We start from the raw sequence: 15,596 nt of genomic DNA on the forward strand, positions 1-15,596 counted from the left end.
TGTTTTCCTGCAAGAAGGCTGGGAACGTCGGCGGGCATTGCAGTGGCTCTCACTCTCCTTTCCCTGGTCCTCTGACTTGCACGTTGGGGAAGAAAATCATGCAACCTCTGGAGGTATCTGTTTTCCTAGGCAGGGGGGATGGCCCCCCCAGACACTGGTGGTTGGTTGGTGGGGAGGGGTTGGGTTCCGGAGAGTGTGCGGGCACGGGAGTGAAGACAGAAGTAGCTCACACAGCTGTGCTTGCTTCAAACATCCAGGCTCTACTTGGACTCTGTGCCCTGCGAGAAGCCAGATTCAAGTTCAGGGTGTGTCTGGCGATGGGACCATGGAGCAGGTGATTATTGCCTAATTCCCCTTGTCTGTTGGAAAACTTACTGAGCCAGCGCCTTGCTGAATAGGAGAATCAGGGAGGTTCTGGCCATAGCTCAGCCTGGCTGTATCTCCCAGTCTCTGATGGGGCCTCCCTGAGTCATGGTGGTGTCATAGGTCCTTCTGCCTTGAGACTGAAAACCGTTGACAGGGCTGTGTGTGCCGAGGGCAGGCACCTGCCTTTATCTGTGTGCCCAAGTTGAAAACGGAGGCCAGGATTGCCCTGTACGTACTGTTCTCTAGGTGAGCCCAGAGAATCATCACCAGTTAAGGGTAATGGAGTGACTGCCAGGAGACTTGGGAACTAAGTGGGAGGATACTCTGCCAAGTGTCCTTGCCTGAATTCGGGAGCCGCTGAGGCCTGTGGAGGAGGTAGTGACCACGGAGGAGCTGAACAGGTATGTGCCCATGGGAGGGAGGGAGTGCTTGACTAGTGTTTGGAGGGGTGAGGAGGGTGGAGCTGAAAGAGGAATCATGGGTGAAAAGGTGAGGTGGGGGGTGCTCCCCGAGGGGAGCCTCTCTGCTTTGGGGATCCACCAAATTTGGTGAGGGTGGCCAAAGAGATGCCCAGTGGGGTCTTGTTGCACATAGGCTTGACCTTGCTGTCCCCAGGCCTTTCTGCCCTTTAACAGCAGCCACAGAGTGATGGGGTGAGGCTGCGGCCTGGCACATTTCCAGGGGGGCAGACTACATGCAGGCCAGCCTCCTGTTTTGTAAGAAACCTTAACAGACTTATAGCCCCATTCAGTGGCATAGTGACATACTTACTGCTCATCATTTGGGGTGTCAGGCTGGTGGGAGGAGGGTGAGCCTGGTGCTAGGTAGTAGAACTACCTAGATGACCAGGAGTGGCTGGTCCCTTTGGAAAAGATGAAATGTCTGACTAATCATTCCGAGGGGAGGGGCAGGCATGCAACAAGCAAAGTGGTCAGCATGGGTTTTTAAAAAAAAAAAAAAAAAAGGCAGAACATCAAACAGCCCCTTTTCAGGGAAAGGCCTTGAGCAGGAGCCCAGCACTGGGTCCCAGGAAGGCAGAGGTCTGGGCCGTAGTCGGGCGGTAGAGGCATCACATACTCTCCACGTGTCTGAAAGATCTGGGAAATGCGTGTTGCTTATGGCAGTCACGTGACTGCAATGATAAGGATGTTTAATTGAATTTTGATATTAGAAACAAGGCTGAAGTCCACATCCATGACATTTATCTTTGTATGTGCACGCACATGTGTGTGTGGCGGTGGGGAGTGGTTTGAAAGACAAATTCCTAGAAGGACAGAAAAGGGTAAAGGTACTTAAGTTCCAAAAGCACCCCCCAGAATGGCTCACTTTAAAAAATTGGTCTCTCCTTACATTGTATCATGGAGGTATTTTTTAAATTGCTACTAAAATGATTGTCTTCTCTCTTATCATTGATATTTTACTTTGCATTCTTGGATAAATGAGATTAAGCGTCTTTTGTTTACTGTATGTGTCTGCTTGAGTGAATTTCCATGCCTTGGCCATTTCTCTTGGGTTTTTTGGGTATGTTTTACGTTAAATCATAGGTGCTTTTTCTGGTCAAAGAACATTAACTCTGGTTTGATGTTACTGGCTCTTCATTTTTTTCTCCATTTTATTACGAAAAATTTTAATACAAAATTTTAAGTAATTGCCTAGTGAGATTTCATGTACCCTAGATTCTACAGTTAGCATTTTGCTGTATAAGCTTTACCATATATTTCCATCTGTTCATTACCCTGTCCTTCCATCACCTTGCTTTTTGAGTGCCTTTCAGAGTGGACTGCAACCGGAAGTGTATACTTTACCCCACCTCAATTTGTATTGTATATCGTTAGCTACAATTCAACATGTGTTTATGGTTCTTTTTGTTCTTAGGAAAAATTTACATACAGTGAAATGTATAAACCTTAAGTGTACCATCTGATGAGTCTGGCAGATGTATATACTTGTGAAACCCCAAACCATAGGTTCTGTGTTAAAATACAGAACATTATCTCAGTCCTGAAAATCGCGATACCCTTTCCCCGGTCACCCCTGTCCCCATACCTTCCGAAGCAAAATCGTAGTTTTGATTTTTGGTTTTAGCTTGTCCTGGAGCTTAATTTTAGTGAAGTCATGGAGCTCACACTCTTGTGTAAGCATTCTTGAAGTCAGCACAGTGTTTTTGAGTTTTGTCTATGCTCCATATCAGTACATTCCTGTTTTGTGTTGAATAATATTCCACCAGTCTCTTCATTTTCTTATGGTTGGAGACTTGAGCTCTTTCTAGTTTTTGGCCATTATGAATAGAACTGTTAAGATTATTTTTGTGGACACATTTGCATTTCTCTTGGGTAAATATCTAGGCATAAAATGCTGCTTCAGAGAGGGTAGAGATGTTTAGTTTTATAAGAAACTAAAGAAAACATTTTCACAAAGCAGGTGTACCATTTTACATCCCCACCAACAAGGTGGGAGGCTTCCAGTTACTTCAGACCCTTGCAACATTTGGTGTTGTCAGTCACTAACCTAAAATGTAAGAATTTTAGCTGTTCACATAGATACGTAGTTGTAATTTGCTTTTAATTTGCATTTGCATTTTCCCAGTGACTAATGATGTTGAGTGTCTTTTTGTGTGCTTCTTGTCATGTGCTTGCCATTCACAAATCTTCTTTATATTTTTTTATAGAAATATATATTTTTAAAATTTTTTAAAAATTTCTTTACAGCGTAACAGAATTCATTGTTTTTGCACTACACCCAGTGCTCCATGCAATATGTGCCCTCTATAATACCCACCACCTGGCTCCCCCAACCTCCCACCCCACACCCCTTCAAAACCCTCAGGTTGTTTTTCAGAGTCCATAGTCTCTCATGGTTCACCTCCCCTTCCAATTTCCCTTAACTCCTTTCTCCTCTCCATCTCCCCATGTCCTCCATGCTATTTGTTATGCTCCACAAATAAGTGAAACCATATGATAATTGACTCTCTCTGCTTGACTTATTTCACCTCAGCATAATCTCTTCCAGTCCCGTCCATGTTGCTACAAAAGTTGGGTATTCATCCTTTCTGATGGAGGCATAATACTCCATAGTGTATATGGACCACATCTTCCTTAACCATTCATCTGCTGAAGGGCATCTTGGTTCTTTCCACAGTTTGGCGACCGTGGTCATGGCTGCCATAAACATTGGGGTACAGATGGCCCTTCTTTTCACTACATCTGTATCTTTGGGGTAAATACCCAGGAGTGCAATGGCAGGGTCATAGGGAAGCTCTATTTTTAATTTCTTGAGGAATCTCCACACTGTTTTCCAAAGTGGCTGCACCAACTTGCATTCCCACCAACCGTGTAAGAGGGTTCCCCTTCCTCCACATCCTCTCCAACACATGTTGTTTCCTGTCTTGCTAATTTTGGCCATTCTAACTAGTATAAGGTGGTATCTCAATGTAGTTTTAATTTGAATCTCCCTGATGGTTAGTGATGATGAACATTTTTTTCATGTGTCTGATAGCCATTTTTATGTCTTCATTGGAGAAATGTCTGTTCATATCTTCTGCCTATTTTTTGATATGATTATCTGTTTTGTGTGTGTTGCGTTTGAGTTTTTCTTTATAGATCCTGGATATCAACCTTTTGTCTGTACTGTCATTTGCGACTATCTTCTCCCATTCTCTGGGTTTCCTCCTTGTTTGTTGACTGTTTCCTTTGCTGTGCAGAAGCTTTTGATCTTGATGAAGTCCCAAAAGTTCATTTTCATTTTCGTTTCCTTTGCCTGTGGGGACATATCTTGAACAGATTTTTTTATTTGAGAGAGAGAGCACAAGCAGGGGAAGAGGCAGAAGGATTGAGCTCCCAGTTGAGCAGGACCCTGGGATCATGACCTGAACTGAGGGCAGATGCTTAACTGACTGAGCCTCCCAGGCGCCCGCTTATCTATCTTTTCATACCAGGACTGACAGACTATAATCCACTGGCCAAATCCAGCCCATGGCAAATTTTCATAAAGTTCTTGAGTTAGTGTTTTATAATTTTATTTAATTCATTTAATTTTTAGAAGATTTTATTTAAGAGGGAGAGTGAGAGTGTGAGCACTAGTGGGGGAAGGAGCAGAGGCAGAGGCTAAGGGAGAAACAGACTCCCTGATGAGCAGGGAGCCTGATGTGGGGCCAGGACCCTGGGATCATGACTTGAGCCAAAGGCAGACATTTAATCACTGAGCCACCCAGGTGCCGCCTGCTGCATTTTTAAAACAACCTTTTAAAGTTGTAAAACAGAGGCACCTGGATGGCTTAGTTAATCATATGCCTTCACTCTCTTGCTGTGTCTCTGCCAAAAAAATAGTAAAATCTCAAAAAAATTAAAAACAATTAAAAGTGCAGCAGACTGTATGCGGCCTACCAAACCTAAAATATTTGCTTGACGCTGCTATGGATTTGAGTCTGTGTCTTGTATATTGCATGTAGTTGGGTATTGATTTTTAAATTATCCTGGTCATCTTTGCTTTTAGTTGGATTTTTTAATCCTTAAAGTATTTGATGTAATTACTGATATGGTTGGTTCTGTGCCTGGCATTTTATTATTTGATTTGTCCTCTGTGTTTTTGTTTCTCTGTTCCTCTTTTTTTTTTTCCTTTCTTTTAAATTATTTGTAGATTTTTAGAATTCCATTTTAAGTCGTCTCAGTTTTTAGCTATACTTATTTATATTATTTTAGTGGTTGCTCTAGAGGTTATAATCTACCTACTTACAATTTCACAAACTACTTAGAATTAATATTGTACCCCTTGATAGAAGATGTAGAAACCATGTGCCTGAAATAGTCTTTTAACACCCATTGTCTTTGATGCTATCTTCCTGTTGTGTTTACATGTATTATAAATACCACATGACAGTGTTATAATATTTGCTTCAAGTAATGATATTTATTTTAAAGGAAGGAGGAGGGGAGAAAGTCTCTTACATTTACCAAATATTTACCAATCTGATACTGCCCTGTCCTTCCTGAGGATCTGAGTTTCCATGGGAGCATTTCTTCTAGATCTGCTGGCAATAGATTCTCTTTATTTTATTGTACCTGGAAATTTCTTTATTTCGTTATCATACTTGAGAAATATTTTTGCTGGTTATAGAATTCTGTGTAGCTCTTTCATTCTTTGTCTCTGAAGTATGGTTTTCTTTGTATTTATTCTGCGTGGGCTTAGGTTTGGCTGAGCTTCTTGAAGCTATAAATTTGTTTCTCACCAAATTTGGGAGATTTTTGGCCTTTATTTCTTCAGATATTTGCTCTGCCCCATCGTCTTTTACCTCCCCTCTCCTTCTAGGACTCCCAGTGACACGGAGGTAAAACCTTTTGATATTGTCCCATAGATCTCTGATGTTCATGTAAAAAAAAATCTTTTTTTGCTTCAGATTAGATCATTTCTGTTGATCTGTTTTCAAGTTCACTGATTCCTTTCTCTCTTGTCTTCTGTTCTGCTAGATTATTTTTTCCAGATATTTTTAGTTAGAGAATTTCCATCTGATGATGATTCTTTTTCTTCCTCTTCGCTCTCTTCTTCTTCTTCTTCTTTTTTACCATGTATAGTTCTCTGCTAAGATTTCCTATCCTTTCATGAATTGGTAATATATTTCTTTTAACCCACAAAGCACAGGTATAAAAGCTTCATTGAAATCATTATCTATTGATTCCAGTATCTGTGATATCATATACGGTCAGTTTCTCTTGGTTGCCTTTTCCCTTGAGAGTAGGTCACATTTTCCTTCTATGTTGAATAATCTTGGATTGTGCCCTGGGTATTGTGAATATCATTTTGTAGAGATTCTGAGTTCTCTTCCATTCCTCTGAAGAGGACTTTTTTTTTTAAGCAAGCAGTTAACTTGGTTGAGCTGAGACTGAAAACTTTAACAAATCTTGCTTTAGTGGTTTGATCCTCAGTTGAGCTATTTGCAGCTGGCCACATGCATGCTTGGCTTAGGGGTCAGCCAGAGGTTTAGACAGAGTTTGTGCACAGAAGTGGGGTTTTCCCTGTCTTTAGCCGTGCTGGGGTGTGCTACTAAATACCCAGCTGCAGGGGAATGGGCAAGGCCAAGGGCCAGCTGCAGAGAACATAATTAACCAATAGCTCCAGCTGCCACAGCTTTGGATCTGTTGTGACCTTCATGCCAAGACAATTTTTGTCCTTCCTGCCTGATGCAAGATTTCTGTAATGGGCCACTTTTGTTTGAGGACTCCACATTAGCTGAGTGAGGCTTTCATCGAGGTGCCCTGCGGTCTGGAGTCTACTCTACCCAGACCTTCCTTCCCTTCCTGGTTGTACCCACAGGATCAGGCCTGCATCATCACTCCTGCCTGCTCCTCTTCCTTCCTTTGCTCAGAGGCCTCGCAGCTTCTAAAGGTTGGTACGTTGGCCCTCGCAGGAACATGGAGCTGAATGAGTGACTTTACCATGACTGTAAGATTATGGAGTCCACCACCAAGGCCACTTATCAGTGTGGGCAGTTCTCAGAGGGATGGTAGGGAGTCCGGGGCAGTAAATGTCCAGGCCTCACTCTCTCTAGTCCCCACCCCAGTGCTCAAGTTTCCTCAGAGGGACTTGTGGCTTCAGGAGCCTTTTCCTGCATGACCTCTCCCATGCTTTATGGGCCCTAGTGGAAGTCTTTGTCCTAGACTTTGAGTGTCTGACCTAGCACGTTGGGTACATCTTCCAGAAATTCTGGAGACCCTGGTGATCTGATTCTGAAGCCAGGAGCTGGGGATATAGGTTGGGTAAGTGTGTACAGGAGGACATAATGGATCGTCATGCCCAGGCTCAGGGCTGGCTCTGCTTCTTGGGTGTGGGGAAAGAAACGCACTTTACAAGTCAGTTTAAGTCCTCTCTTGCAGCTCCCATATAGTGCCTAGAACCTGCCAGGTGCCTTGTAGGAGGGAAATGAGAGAGCAGCAGGCTGGTGCCTCGTGCCACAAGTAAGGTGAGTTCCTTGTCCTTCGTGGGCTTTGGGTCCAAGGGAGAGACGATGTGGGAAGAAAACAACAGAGGTTCGGACAAAGCCCTGGGCCTGGAGGGGTGGTGGTGGGTAGAGATGAGAATCAAAGATGCCTCCCCAGGCTGGACGATATTAAGGATGTGTTCTGAAGAAAATGTAGGAGCTTTCTGAGGAACGAAGAGGAAGAACCACCTTCTGTCTAGACTGGGCTTTGTGGGGTTGGTGGGTGGAGCTTTTGCCGAGATGGAATCACAGTGATTATGGTATTTTTTTTTTTTTCTTTCAGTCGTGAGTGGGGATGTGAGCTGTTTGGGGTGCCTGGAACATAACATGCAGGCAGATGTTTGTTTTAAATGTGCTCCTTTACTTTTAGGATAACCAGTTCATTCATTCAATAAGGATTTATTTGGGCATCTACTATATGCAGGAAATTGGATGAAGCATAAATCAAAGAGAATCATTCCACGCCCCCCAGCAAGAGCAGATTGGTCCTGACTTCTCACCGCTCCCACTGGAGAAGTGCTGAGCGAGGCCTAGGGCAGGAAGCGACATTGTCCTGCTCTGTATAGGACAGATCCCTGCCGTGTGCCCACTGTGGTCAAAGTATGGGATTCACTAAAGATTGAGGAACAAACTGGAAAATGCACTGAAGCTGAGGCATAACATGGCCCAACCTGGAAGTCTTTGGTTTGAAGCCAGTCATCCTGGGCCCTGAAGAGCCGGGGCAGTCTCTGGAGAGCAAGCGGCCAGGAGGTCTGCCCTGGGGGCCACCTGTGGGCCTGCCTACCTGGGCAGCCTGGAGTCTGGGTGCTGAGCTCGGCTTCGAGCAGCTGGCCATTTGCACATGAGCCTGGCTCGGGTGGCCACTTAGATGGCTACACTATTGGGAATCCGGTCTGGGGACAAGTAGTAATATGGCAGCTTCTTCTTCTTGTTGCGCTCAGCGATCACACTGACGATGGTGTCAAGGTTCTTGCGGAATCGGGCCATGGCCTCTTTTACAGGCTTCTCGATGAAATGCTCTTCTGGGTACATGCCCAGGAACAGCTAAAGGCCGAAACATAGACAGGTTAATCTTTGCCGAGGTGATGCAAACTGACAGGCCTTGTCTCACCCCCAGAGACCATCCCTGGGGAAGTGAGGAAGCATGTGCTCATTTCCCCTTCTCCACCCCCTGCTGAGAGTACCCCAAGAATGCCCCCAGTCTGGGGTCTCAGATAAATGGGAGAAACAGCTGCCCTGTGTGGGATGGTGCAGGCGCAGGGGGGCTATGGCATGTGGGTGGGTGGCGGTCCGCTCCTGCTGGGCCCTATCCTCCGAGGTGCTCCCGCCTTCCTGTCTGGGCTCTGGGCAGCGGGAGCACGGGGGCCAGCACTAGCCTCTCCAGCCTGGGGCAGCCCTCGCCGGGCCCTGTTGTGGTGCTGTGCCCATTTCCACACTCACACAGATGTCTCCAAATCAAAACTAGATCTGTTTTTTCAAAACTATGGGATTGTTAAAACTGGAAAGTTTCATAGCCAGGGCTAGCAAGGATGGGATTCGGGATTAGTTTGTGGACACAACGGTCTCAATGGTCTCTGACCCAGAAATTCCTCTACGAGGAGCACGTCATCTGGCCCTCCTGAACACTTGTGCAAAGACACATATACAAAGATGTTAGTGAGTCAGTGGGGACATTAGCAAAGTACCCAAAGCAGCCTCAACACCCCCTAAAATGCCCATGGGTCTGGGGCTGGTTGAACTGGCAGTCATTCTGTGTGACACTGAGCTAATGCCATGGGGTTGCATCTGAGATACCCAGCTTTGACTCTAGGTTCAGTAAGGTGTATGTGCATGGGAGTGTCTGGCAGGATACCCAGTTGTCCCCTCTGGGTGGTCACCAGTGGAGCAGAATCCCTGTGCTCTCCTGCCCCTCCCCCACCCCGAGCTCCATCCAAGCACAGGCCTGGGATCCCCTAGGCACCCCCAGCCTTGGAAGTCAGAACAGGTGTCTAGCCTAAGCCCTTAATCGCAAAGGCCTGAGAGGGAGGAATGGGTTAAATCTGGGCACCCCGCCCCTTAGAGGGGGCAGAATGTCTCCCCTGCTCACCTCATTTTCTTGGAACTGGCTTAGTGCCCACACTGCACCCAGATGCCAGCAGGAGCGGCCACGGTCTGGCAGAGTATCCACAATCTGTTCGATGGTGACCACACCTTTGGCTGTTGGTGGTGGGGCCCGCATGGTTGGGGGGGCATTGGGAATCCAGGAGCACCAGTCATACTGCAGGGGCAGCCGCAGACATGGTTGGGCCCCTCGTCAGCCAGCTGCCACCTCCCGCCCCCACAGCAGGCCATCCCCTACCTGCCCCACAGAGGGAGCAACCACCCAGACACTTTCCACCCTCCTTCCCATCACCAAGACCAGCCCCAAAAGACTAGAAAGAGGGGCGGCTCTGTCTGGGCCTATCAGCAGCAGTCAAGGTAAGGTGACTCTGGCAATGTCCCACCCTGAGGACCCGCCCTGCCTTAGCCCACCTGACCAAAGTTGACTGCTGCATGCTGGGCTGAGGCTGTGAAGATCACTACCGTTAGGTACTCCGACAGCTTCTCTCTGGTCTTGATGGACTTGGGGAAACCTAGGGCAGAGCCAGGGGCTTGCTGAGGCCCTGACCCCGGGGGGAGTGGGCCGATGACCCACAGATACCCTCCCCCCACCCTTCCCCCAGTCCCTGAGTTCTCCCATATGAAGACTTTGGGGGCCCATGCACAGGCAAGACACTGGAAGGGGACAATGGCCCAGTGTTCCTGAAATTTCCGGCCCTGGTTCTCAGTGGCTACAGAAAGTCCCTGACTTCTGGCTACAGAAAGTCCCATGAGACATATATTGGGGTCTCTTGGGAGCTCTGGCCCCAGCACCAGGTGGAATGGACAGCGCACCAGGTGCTAAGGTGGATGCCTTGGGCCAGTGCTGCCCAAGGAAAGTCAGAGGTGCGCGGAAGAGCAGAGCCTGCCAGGAGGAGAGTGGAGGCGGTCTGTACCTGAGGTCTTCTTGCCCCGCATGCCGTACACGTACACATCATTCACGAAGTCCTGCAGCTCCTGGTCCTCTGCTACCACCTGGTCACTCTCGTAGTAGATGCCTACCACCTCGGCCGTGAACCTGGCTCAGGAGGAGGGTCCCAGCTAGGAGTGGGTGACCTGGCCAGGATCTGCAGAGCCGGGCCCCTGGGCCCCAGGGAAGGGTTCCACTGGTGACCCTGTGACTTACTCCTTAATGTCCAGACCCGGGTCACTCATTCCTGCCCCCACCCACATACCTTCCTCTGTCTCAGGGCCCTGACAACGGAGCCATGCCCTGGCCCTCTGAGTCAGTGGTCCAGGCCCCTGGTCTGGCCTGCCAGTCAATGCCCTGGTCCTCTCCTCCTGCAGGACCTCTACTCATTTTGCAGAGTGGGTCCCTTGGCCCCAGAAGGCACTCACGTCTTGATGGCCTCCCACACCAGAAGCCCGTCATCCCGATAGAAGTAGTTGGGAATATCCTCTGCGCTGTCCATTCCCCGAGCTTTGATGGCCTCAGGGAAGCACAGGGAGGTGTAGGTCAGGTCCTGCATGGCCTTCTGCACCATCTGCACGTGCCCTCCGCCCCCTGTGGCGTTGGCCTTGAGTGGGAGGGGAGAGAGCATGAGCTGAAGCTGGCCGTCCCTGGTCAGCCTTCTCACCCAGAGCTCACCATGAGAAACTGTGAGAGGATGCCTGGGTAGCCGGGAACACGGACAGGCAAGCCCATGTCCTGGGGGTTGAGCAGGTGGGGTAGGAGGGCTGTTTAGTTCCCTAAACAGCAGCCCACAGAAGATGTTAGGGAGGCCCCATCTAATGCGAGGGGTTATAGCCGAAGGGTGTGTGCAGGGACTGTGGGAGGGCAGGGCTCATGTTCTGAGTACAGGCTGCCTGGAGTGCAAGCACTGCAGTGATCTGAGCTTTGGGCTCAAGAAAGGGGCAGATAGCAGCCCCAAGGGCCACACAACTGTTGAGGGCCTGTGTTTGCTTAGGTGAGGGTGGGAGAGATGCACAGGAGGCATCCTGGTCCCCATCCCAGCACACACGGTGGCTGAGCATTCAGGCCACAGGACCTTGTAAAGGATGACTTGGGTACTGGAATGCCACAGGTTGGTCCACAGGGTCGTATGACCCAAGCTGGAGTGATGGGAGTTGCTCCCTGGACTTTGTTTGGATGGGAGAGGATGGTCCCTGCGTGGGGACATGAGCCTGGCGCTCCCTGGGATGAGGTCCCATTCCCCTCCCGTGGGGGAAAGCCTGTCCGCAGAGCCTGACTGGGGGAATGGGGTCTGCACAGTTTAAAGAGTAGAAGAGAGTGCCAGCCAATGCATTTGTCCCCTGGGGCCATTATTTGAGTCCCTGAGTCCATTTTGGGAGGGGTTGGAAGCCCCTCATCTCTGTTATGTTCTGGGTTTTGAGAGAATACACTTCTTTTCCAGCTTCAGCTTGTTTGACTTGGGCTTGGTTATCTGCAGCCCACGAGGGGGCTCAGCCTTACTGATGAATGGGCTGCCTCACTAACGGCGCTGGGAGAGGAGGAAGGGCAGGGCAATGGCTGCCTGGAGGCTCCGGGCTTAGCAAGGCCTCAGGGGTCAGAAAGGGCAAAGAGCTGCCTGGGAGTACTTGAGGGATGGGTAGGGGTTAGACCCAGCTGAGGGGAGGGTAGGAGTGTGAGCCCAGAAGTGCAGAGGGTGGGTGGTAGTGCTCCATGGGGAAGCAGAGCAGGAGGGGAGGAGTGGGGGCTGGAAGGCAGAATCCACAAGCATAAGCCAGAGGACGGGGGAGGAGGAGGGTACAGGGGTGACACAGGCCACGTGAGGAAGTGCAGAGAAGCAGACAGTGCATGGATGGGGAGGGGGCAGGTCACCCGTAGAGAAGGGCCAGACTGGCCAGAGGACCTGGGGAGCCTTCACTCTGAGCACCTCCAGCCCCCCACCCTTCTCAGGCACCCACCGCCACCCTGGTGCCCAGATGCCTGACTCCTGAGAGGAAATCTGGGCTGGCGGTGGAGGTTTGGAGAGGCAGGGCCCTGCACAGAGGTGGACGAGAGGTGCCCACCTTGTCAAAGAGGCCATACTCGCAGATGAGCTGCTCGCGGGCCTTGGTGTTGATGGCGATGGTGAACCGCACGTGTGCCACCAGAAGCTGCGGGGAGGAGCAGGAGGAGGCCTCAGAGAAGGCCTGGCCAGGCCTCCTGACCAGGGCTGCACCCCCCGCGTGCCCCAGAGACCCCCAGCACCCTGCACCCCAGTCCGCTGAGGAGGGGTGATGCCAGGGCTAAGGAGGAGGTGCAGGTCAGGTGAGCTGCTGGGGGGCCTGGGGACCGCCACTTTGACGCTTAGCGACCTGATAATGATGAAAATGATAACAGCCAGGCCTTGTATAGAGCTGAACTATGTGCCAGGTAGTATTTTCAGCTCTGGAATTTGTTAACTCTTGGTTCTGACGGGAATCCTATGAGGCAGGTGTCCTCTTCAATGCCTGCTGCATGGATGGGGAAACAGGCCCAGAGCCTGCTGTGTCCCAGGAGTCAGTGCCAGCGAGGTTCAGGAAGAGAAGGGCAGTGATGGTGGCACCTGGGATCAGACCAGGGTCACATGGACATCATCTGCCTCTTCAACCTCTGCTCCCAGGCCAGTGAGGCCCTGTCAGGCCCAGGCCTCATGTCCTCAGGAACCAGCAGCCTCAGAGCTGTAGTACCACCACCTGAGCATCCCTAAAGGCCCCTCTCTGCCGGCTACTCCTGGTCCCAGCCCTGTGGGGGTGTCAGGGCCCCGCCCCCCTCCCTCTGCCACCCCCCACCATGTGCCAATGCCCTCCTTCACCAGCTGAGGGCACTGGTAGCTTGCCGTACCTTGAAAATGGGGTGAACGGCGGGCAGCTGGCGGTACAGGGCAATGCCGAAAACTTCAGATACCAGGTGTGTGCGCAGAAGGTGGGTGATGGTCTGGTGGACGTGGAAGTCACTGGAGCGCACCCAGATTTTGGCCAGAAGCCAGTCATATTTTGCATCCGAAGGGAGGAAAATCGGGTTTTCATCTCCTGGGATTTGGTTGAGCTGATAACATTGGAGAAAGAAAATACGTGGTAATATTTTGTTCTATATATGAAAGCCTGGCATCTCAGGAAATTCCAGAAGAGTCCAGATTTCCTAAACAATGGTCTTGGAGTCATGAACGGATCATGGAGGAGGGCAGAGGGTCTAGGGTTTGCATTTCCCACCCCAGTGACAACACCTACTAGCTGTAGGACACTGGGCACCTGAGCCTCTCTGAGCTCTGGTTCCACCATCTGCCACACTTTTTACTTACCTCCCAGAGTGACGGCAAGTGACTAAGATGGCCCAGTGACTAAGATGACTAAGTGACTAAGATGACCAGCTTAGATGCTTAGAGTGTGTTGCTCTGCTCTTCTACTCCTGCCCCCATCTTTCTCGCCTCCCTTGCCTGCTCTCTCCCTCCTGGATTCTTCCCACTGCTCTGACTGCTGCTTGTCCACATACGTTCCCTTCCTCCCTTGTTCCCTTAATGTTGCTGTTCCCCAGGCTTGGGCTGGTGCACCTGTCTTCCCTTCTTGCCCTCCAGTAGATCCTCCAGTTCCAGGGCTCTAAGATCCTCAGGATGCAGTGACCTAGGTCCCTGTCACTTGAGCCCAGTCTTGTAGCCAGCTGCTTCCTGTCGGAGAAACAAAGCTTGCCTTTGCCTTTCCAGTTTCAACTCCACATTGGGGCCAAGGTGACTTTTTTTTTCCTGAAGGCAAATCATGTTATGTCAATCTCCTCTTTGAAACCAGTCACTTCTTAATGCCAGAAAAGAAAGCCCCCAAAGTCCATGATCTGGCCACTGTCGTCTCTGCAGAAGTAGCCCTACGTTTGGCCCTCCCTGCCCACCAATTTCTTGGTCCCTAGCTTTGCCCATAACAACAGCCATTAGCCTGCATAGCTTCTGGACTCGACAGTGTGAGGTCTTGCGAGCGCTGTCATTACCTCCTCTTTTGGAGGAAGACAGGGAGCCTTGGAGGGGTGAACATTTAGGATGAGAAGGAATTATCTGGAGTGGAGGAGCAGCATTTGGGCTGGAGGAACTGTAGGCTGGGGTGGGCTGAGGTGGGCAGGAGCTGGGCTGCCCCTTAGGCTCTTCAGAGACCAGTGTAGCTGCACAGTGACCAACTGAGGAGGACAGCTGTCCAGGACCGTGGGGAAGGGCCAAATCCAGTGGATTCCTTAAGGTCATGGTAAGTATTTTGGAAGGTAATTTCCCTGTCTCTCCTTTGAACATAGTGTTGTCCAGTAGAAATCTAGTACAAGCCACATATGGAATTTAAAATGTTCAAGTGGCTGCAGTAATAAAAGTAAAAAGAAACAGGTGAACCTTCTGGTAATTTTGTTTTACCCAATATTTTGAAAATATTTCAACATGAAAATAATATAAAATTATTAATGAGATATTTTAACATTTTTTTCTCTCATTCTAGGCCTTTGAAATCAGGCATGTATTTTGCACTTACAGAAGTTGGATTAACCACATCTCAAGTGCTCTATGACCCTGCGTGTCCAGCAGCTCGAGACGCGGTTCTATCCCGCTCACCCAGGATAGAGCAGTCTGACTTTCACACTATTCATGTTTGCTTGTTTATTAATGAGATTTAGTTGCCAACTTTTAATTATCAGAGAATTTCACATAAAAATTGGGATTACCAGGTTTTCTTCAAAAACTAAGTCTGTGAACTCTGAACATTCTCCCAGAAAATACTCGTGCCTTTTTTGAAATAGTGCCCGCTCTGCCCCTCTGCCCCCGCCCCTCCCTGTGGTCACACCCCTCCCACACTCCCTGCCCTGCAGCTCCCTTCTCTTCCACTAGCTCTGCTCTCTGGCTGCCCCCCCACCACGGCTGCCCCCCTCCACTCTGTCCCTCCCCTCCCAGAGTCAGCTCCGCTCCATGGAGCTTCATTCATTCTTTACTAATTGCCTGGCCCCATAGACACCTGCCTGGGCACCTGGTCTCCAGAACACATGGGTGGCCTGTCATGCTCTGGAACATGGCCCTGTGGCTGAGGACACCCTCTGCTGTGAGGGGCCCTGCCTGTACTGTCTCTTTTAATCCTCACCAGCACCCTGCAAGGCAGGTATTCCTGTCCATTTTACATAGGGGGAAACTGAGGCTCTGAGTGGTTGCACAGGTCTCCCAAGCGACAACAGTGGGTAAACATCTGAGCTGGGATGGGGCCT

General features: G+C 49.6%; 1 protein-coding gene and 1 long non-coding RNA gene across 3 annotated transcripts in view; one reads left to right on the forward strand and one right to left on the reverse strand.

Moving 5' to 3' along the window:
- Positions 1-301: 301 nt before the first annotated feature.
- On the forward strand, positions 302-8,022 carry LOC309857362. The gene is made up of 3 exons (XR_014307656.1): positions 302-334; positions 613-767; positions 6,673-8,022. It is a non-coding gene; the product is annotated as an uncharacterized lncRNA (long non-coding RNA).
- The window catches only part of ALOX5 (arachidonate 5-lipoxygenase), a 42,707-nt gene continuing 34,830 nt past the window's right edge, over positions 7,720-15,596 (reverse strand). The window contains exons 8-14 of one of the 2 annotated variants that reach the window (XM_082718809.1): positions 13,224-13,427; positions 12,428-12,514; positions 10,793-10,971; positions 10,351-10,472; positions 9,848-9,948; positions 9,423-9,593; positions 7,720-8,380 (exon numbers count right to left, since the gene is read on the reverse strand). In XM_082718809.1, the coding sequence (XP_082574935.1) occupies positions 8,201-8,380; positions 9,423-9,593; positions 9,848-9,948; positions 10,351-10,472; positions 10,793-10,971; positions 12,428-12,514; positions 13,224-13,427 (1,044 nt within the window). In that variant the 3' untranslated portion in view covers positions 7,720-8,200. The remainder of the gene's footprint in view (positions 8,381-9,422; positions 9,594-9,847; positions 9,949-10,350; positions 10,473-10,792; positions 10,972-12,427; positions 12,515-13,223; positions 13,428-15,596) is intronic. The other variant, XM_082718810.1, reaches the window with a different exon arrangement.

Source organism: Mustela nivalis (genome assembly GCF_964662115.1).
Source record: "Mustela nivalis genome assembly, chromosome: 2".
NCBI lineage: Eukaryota > Metazoa > Chordata > Mammalia > Carnivora > Mustelidae > Mustela > Mustela nivalis.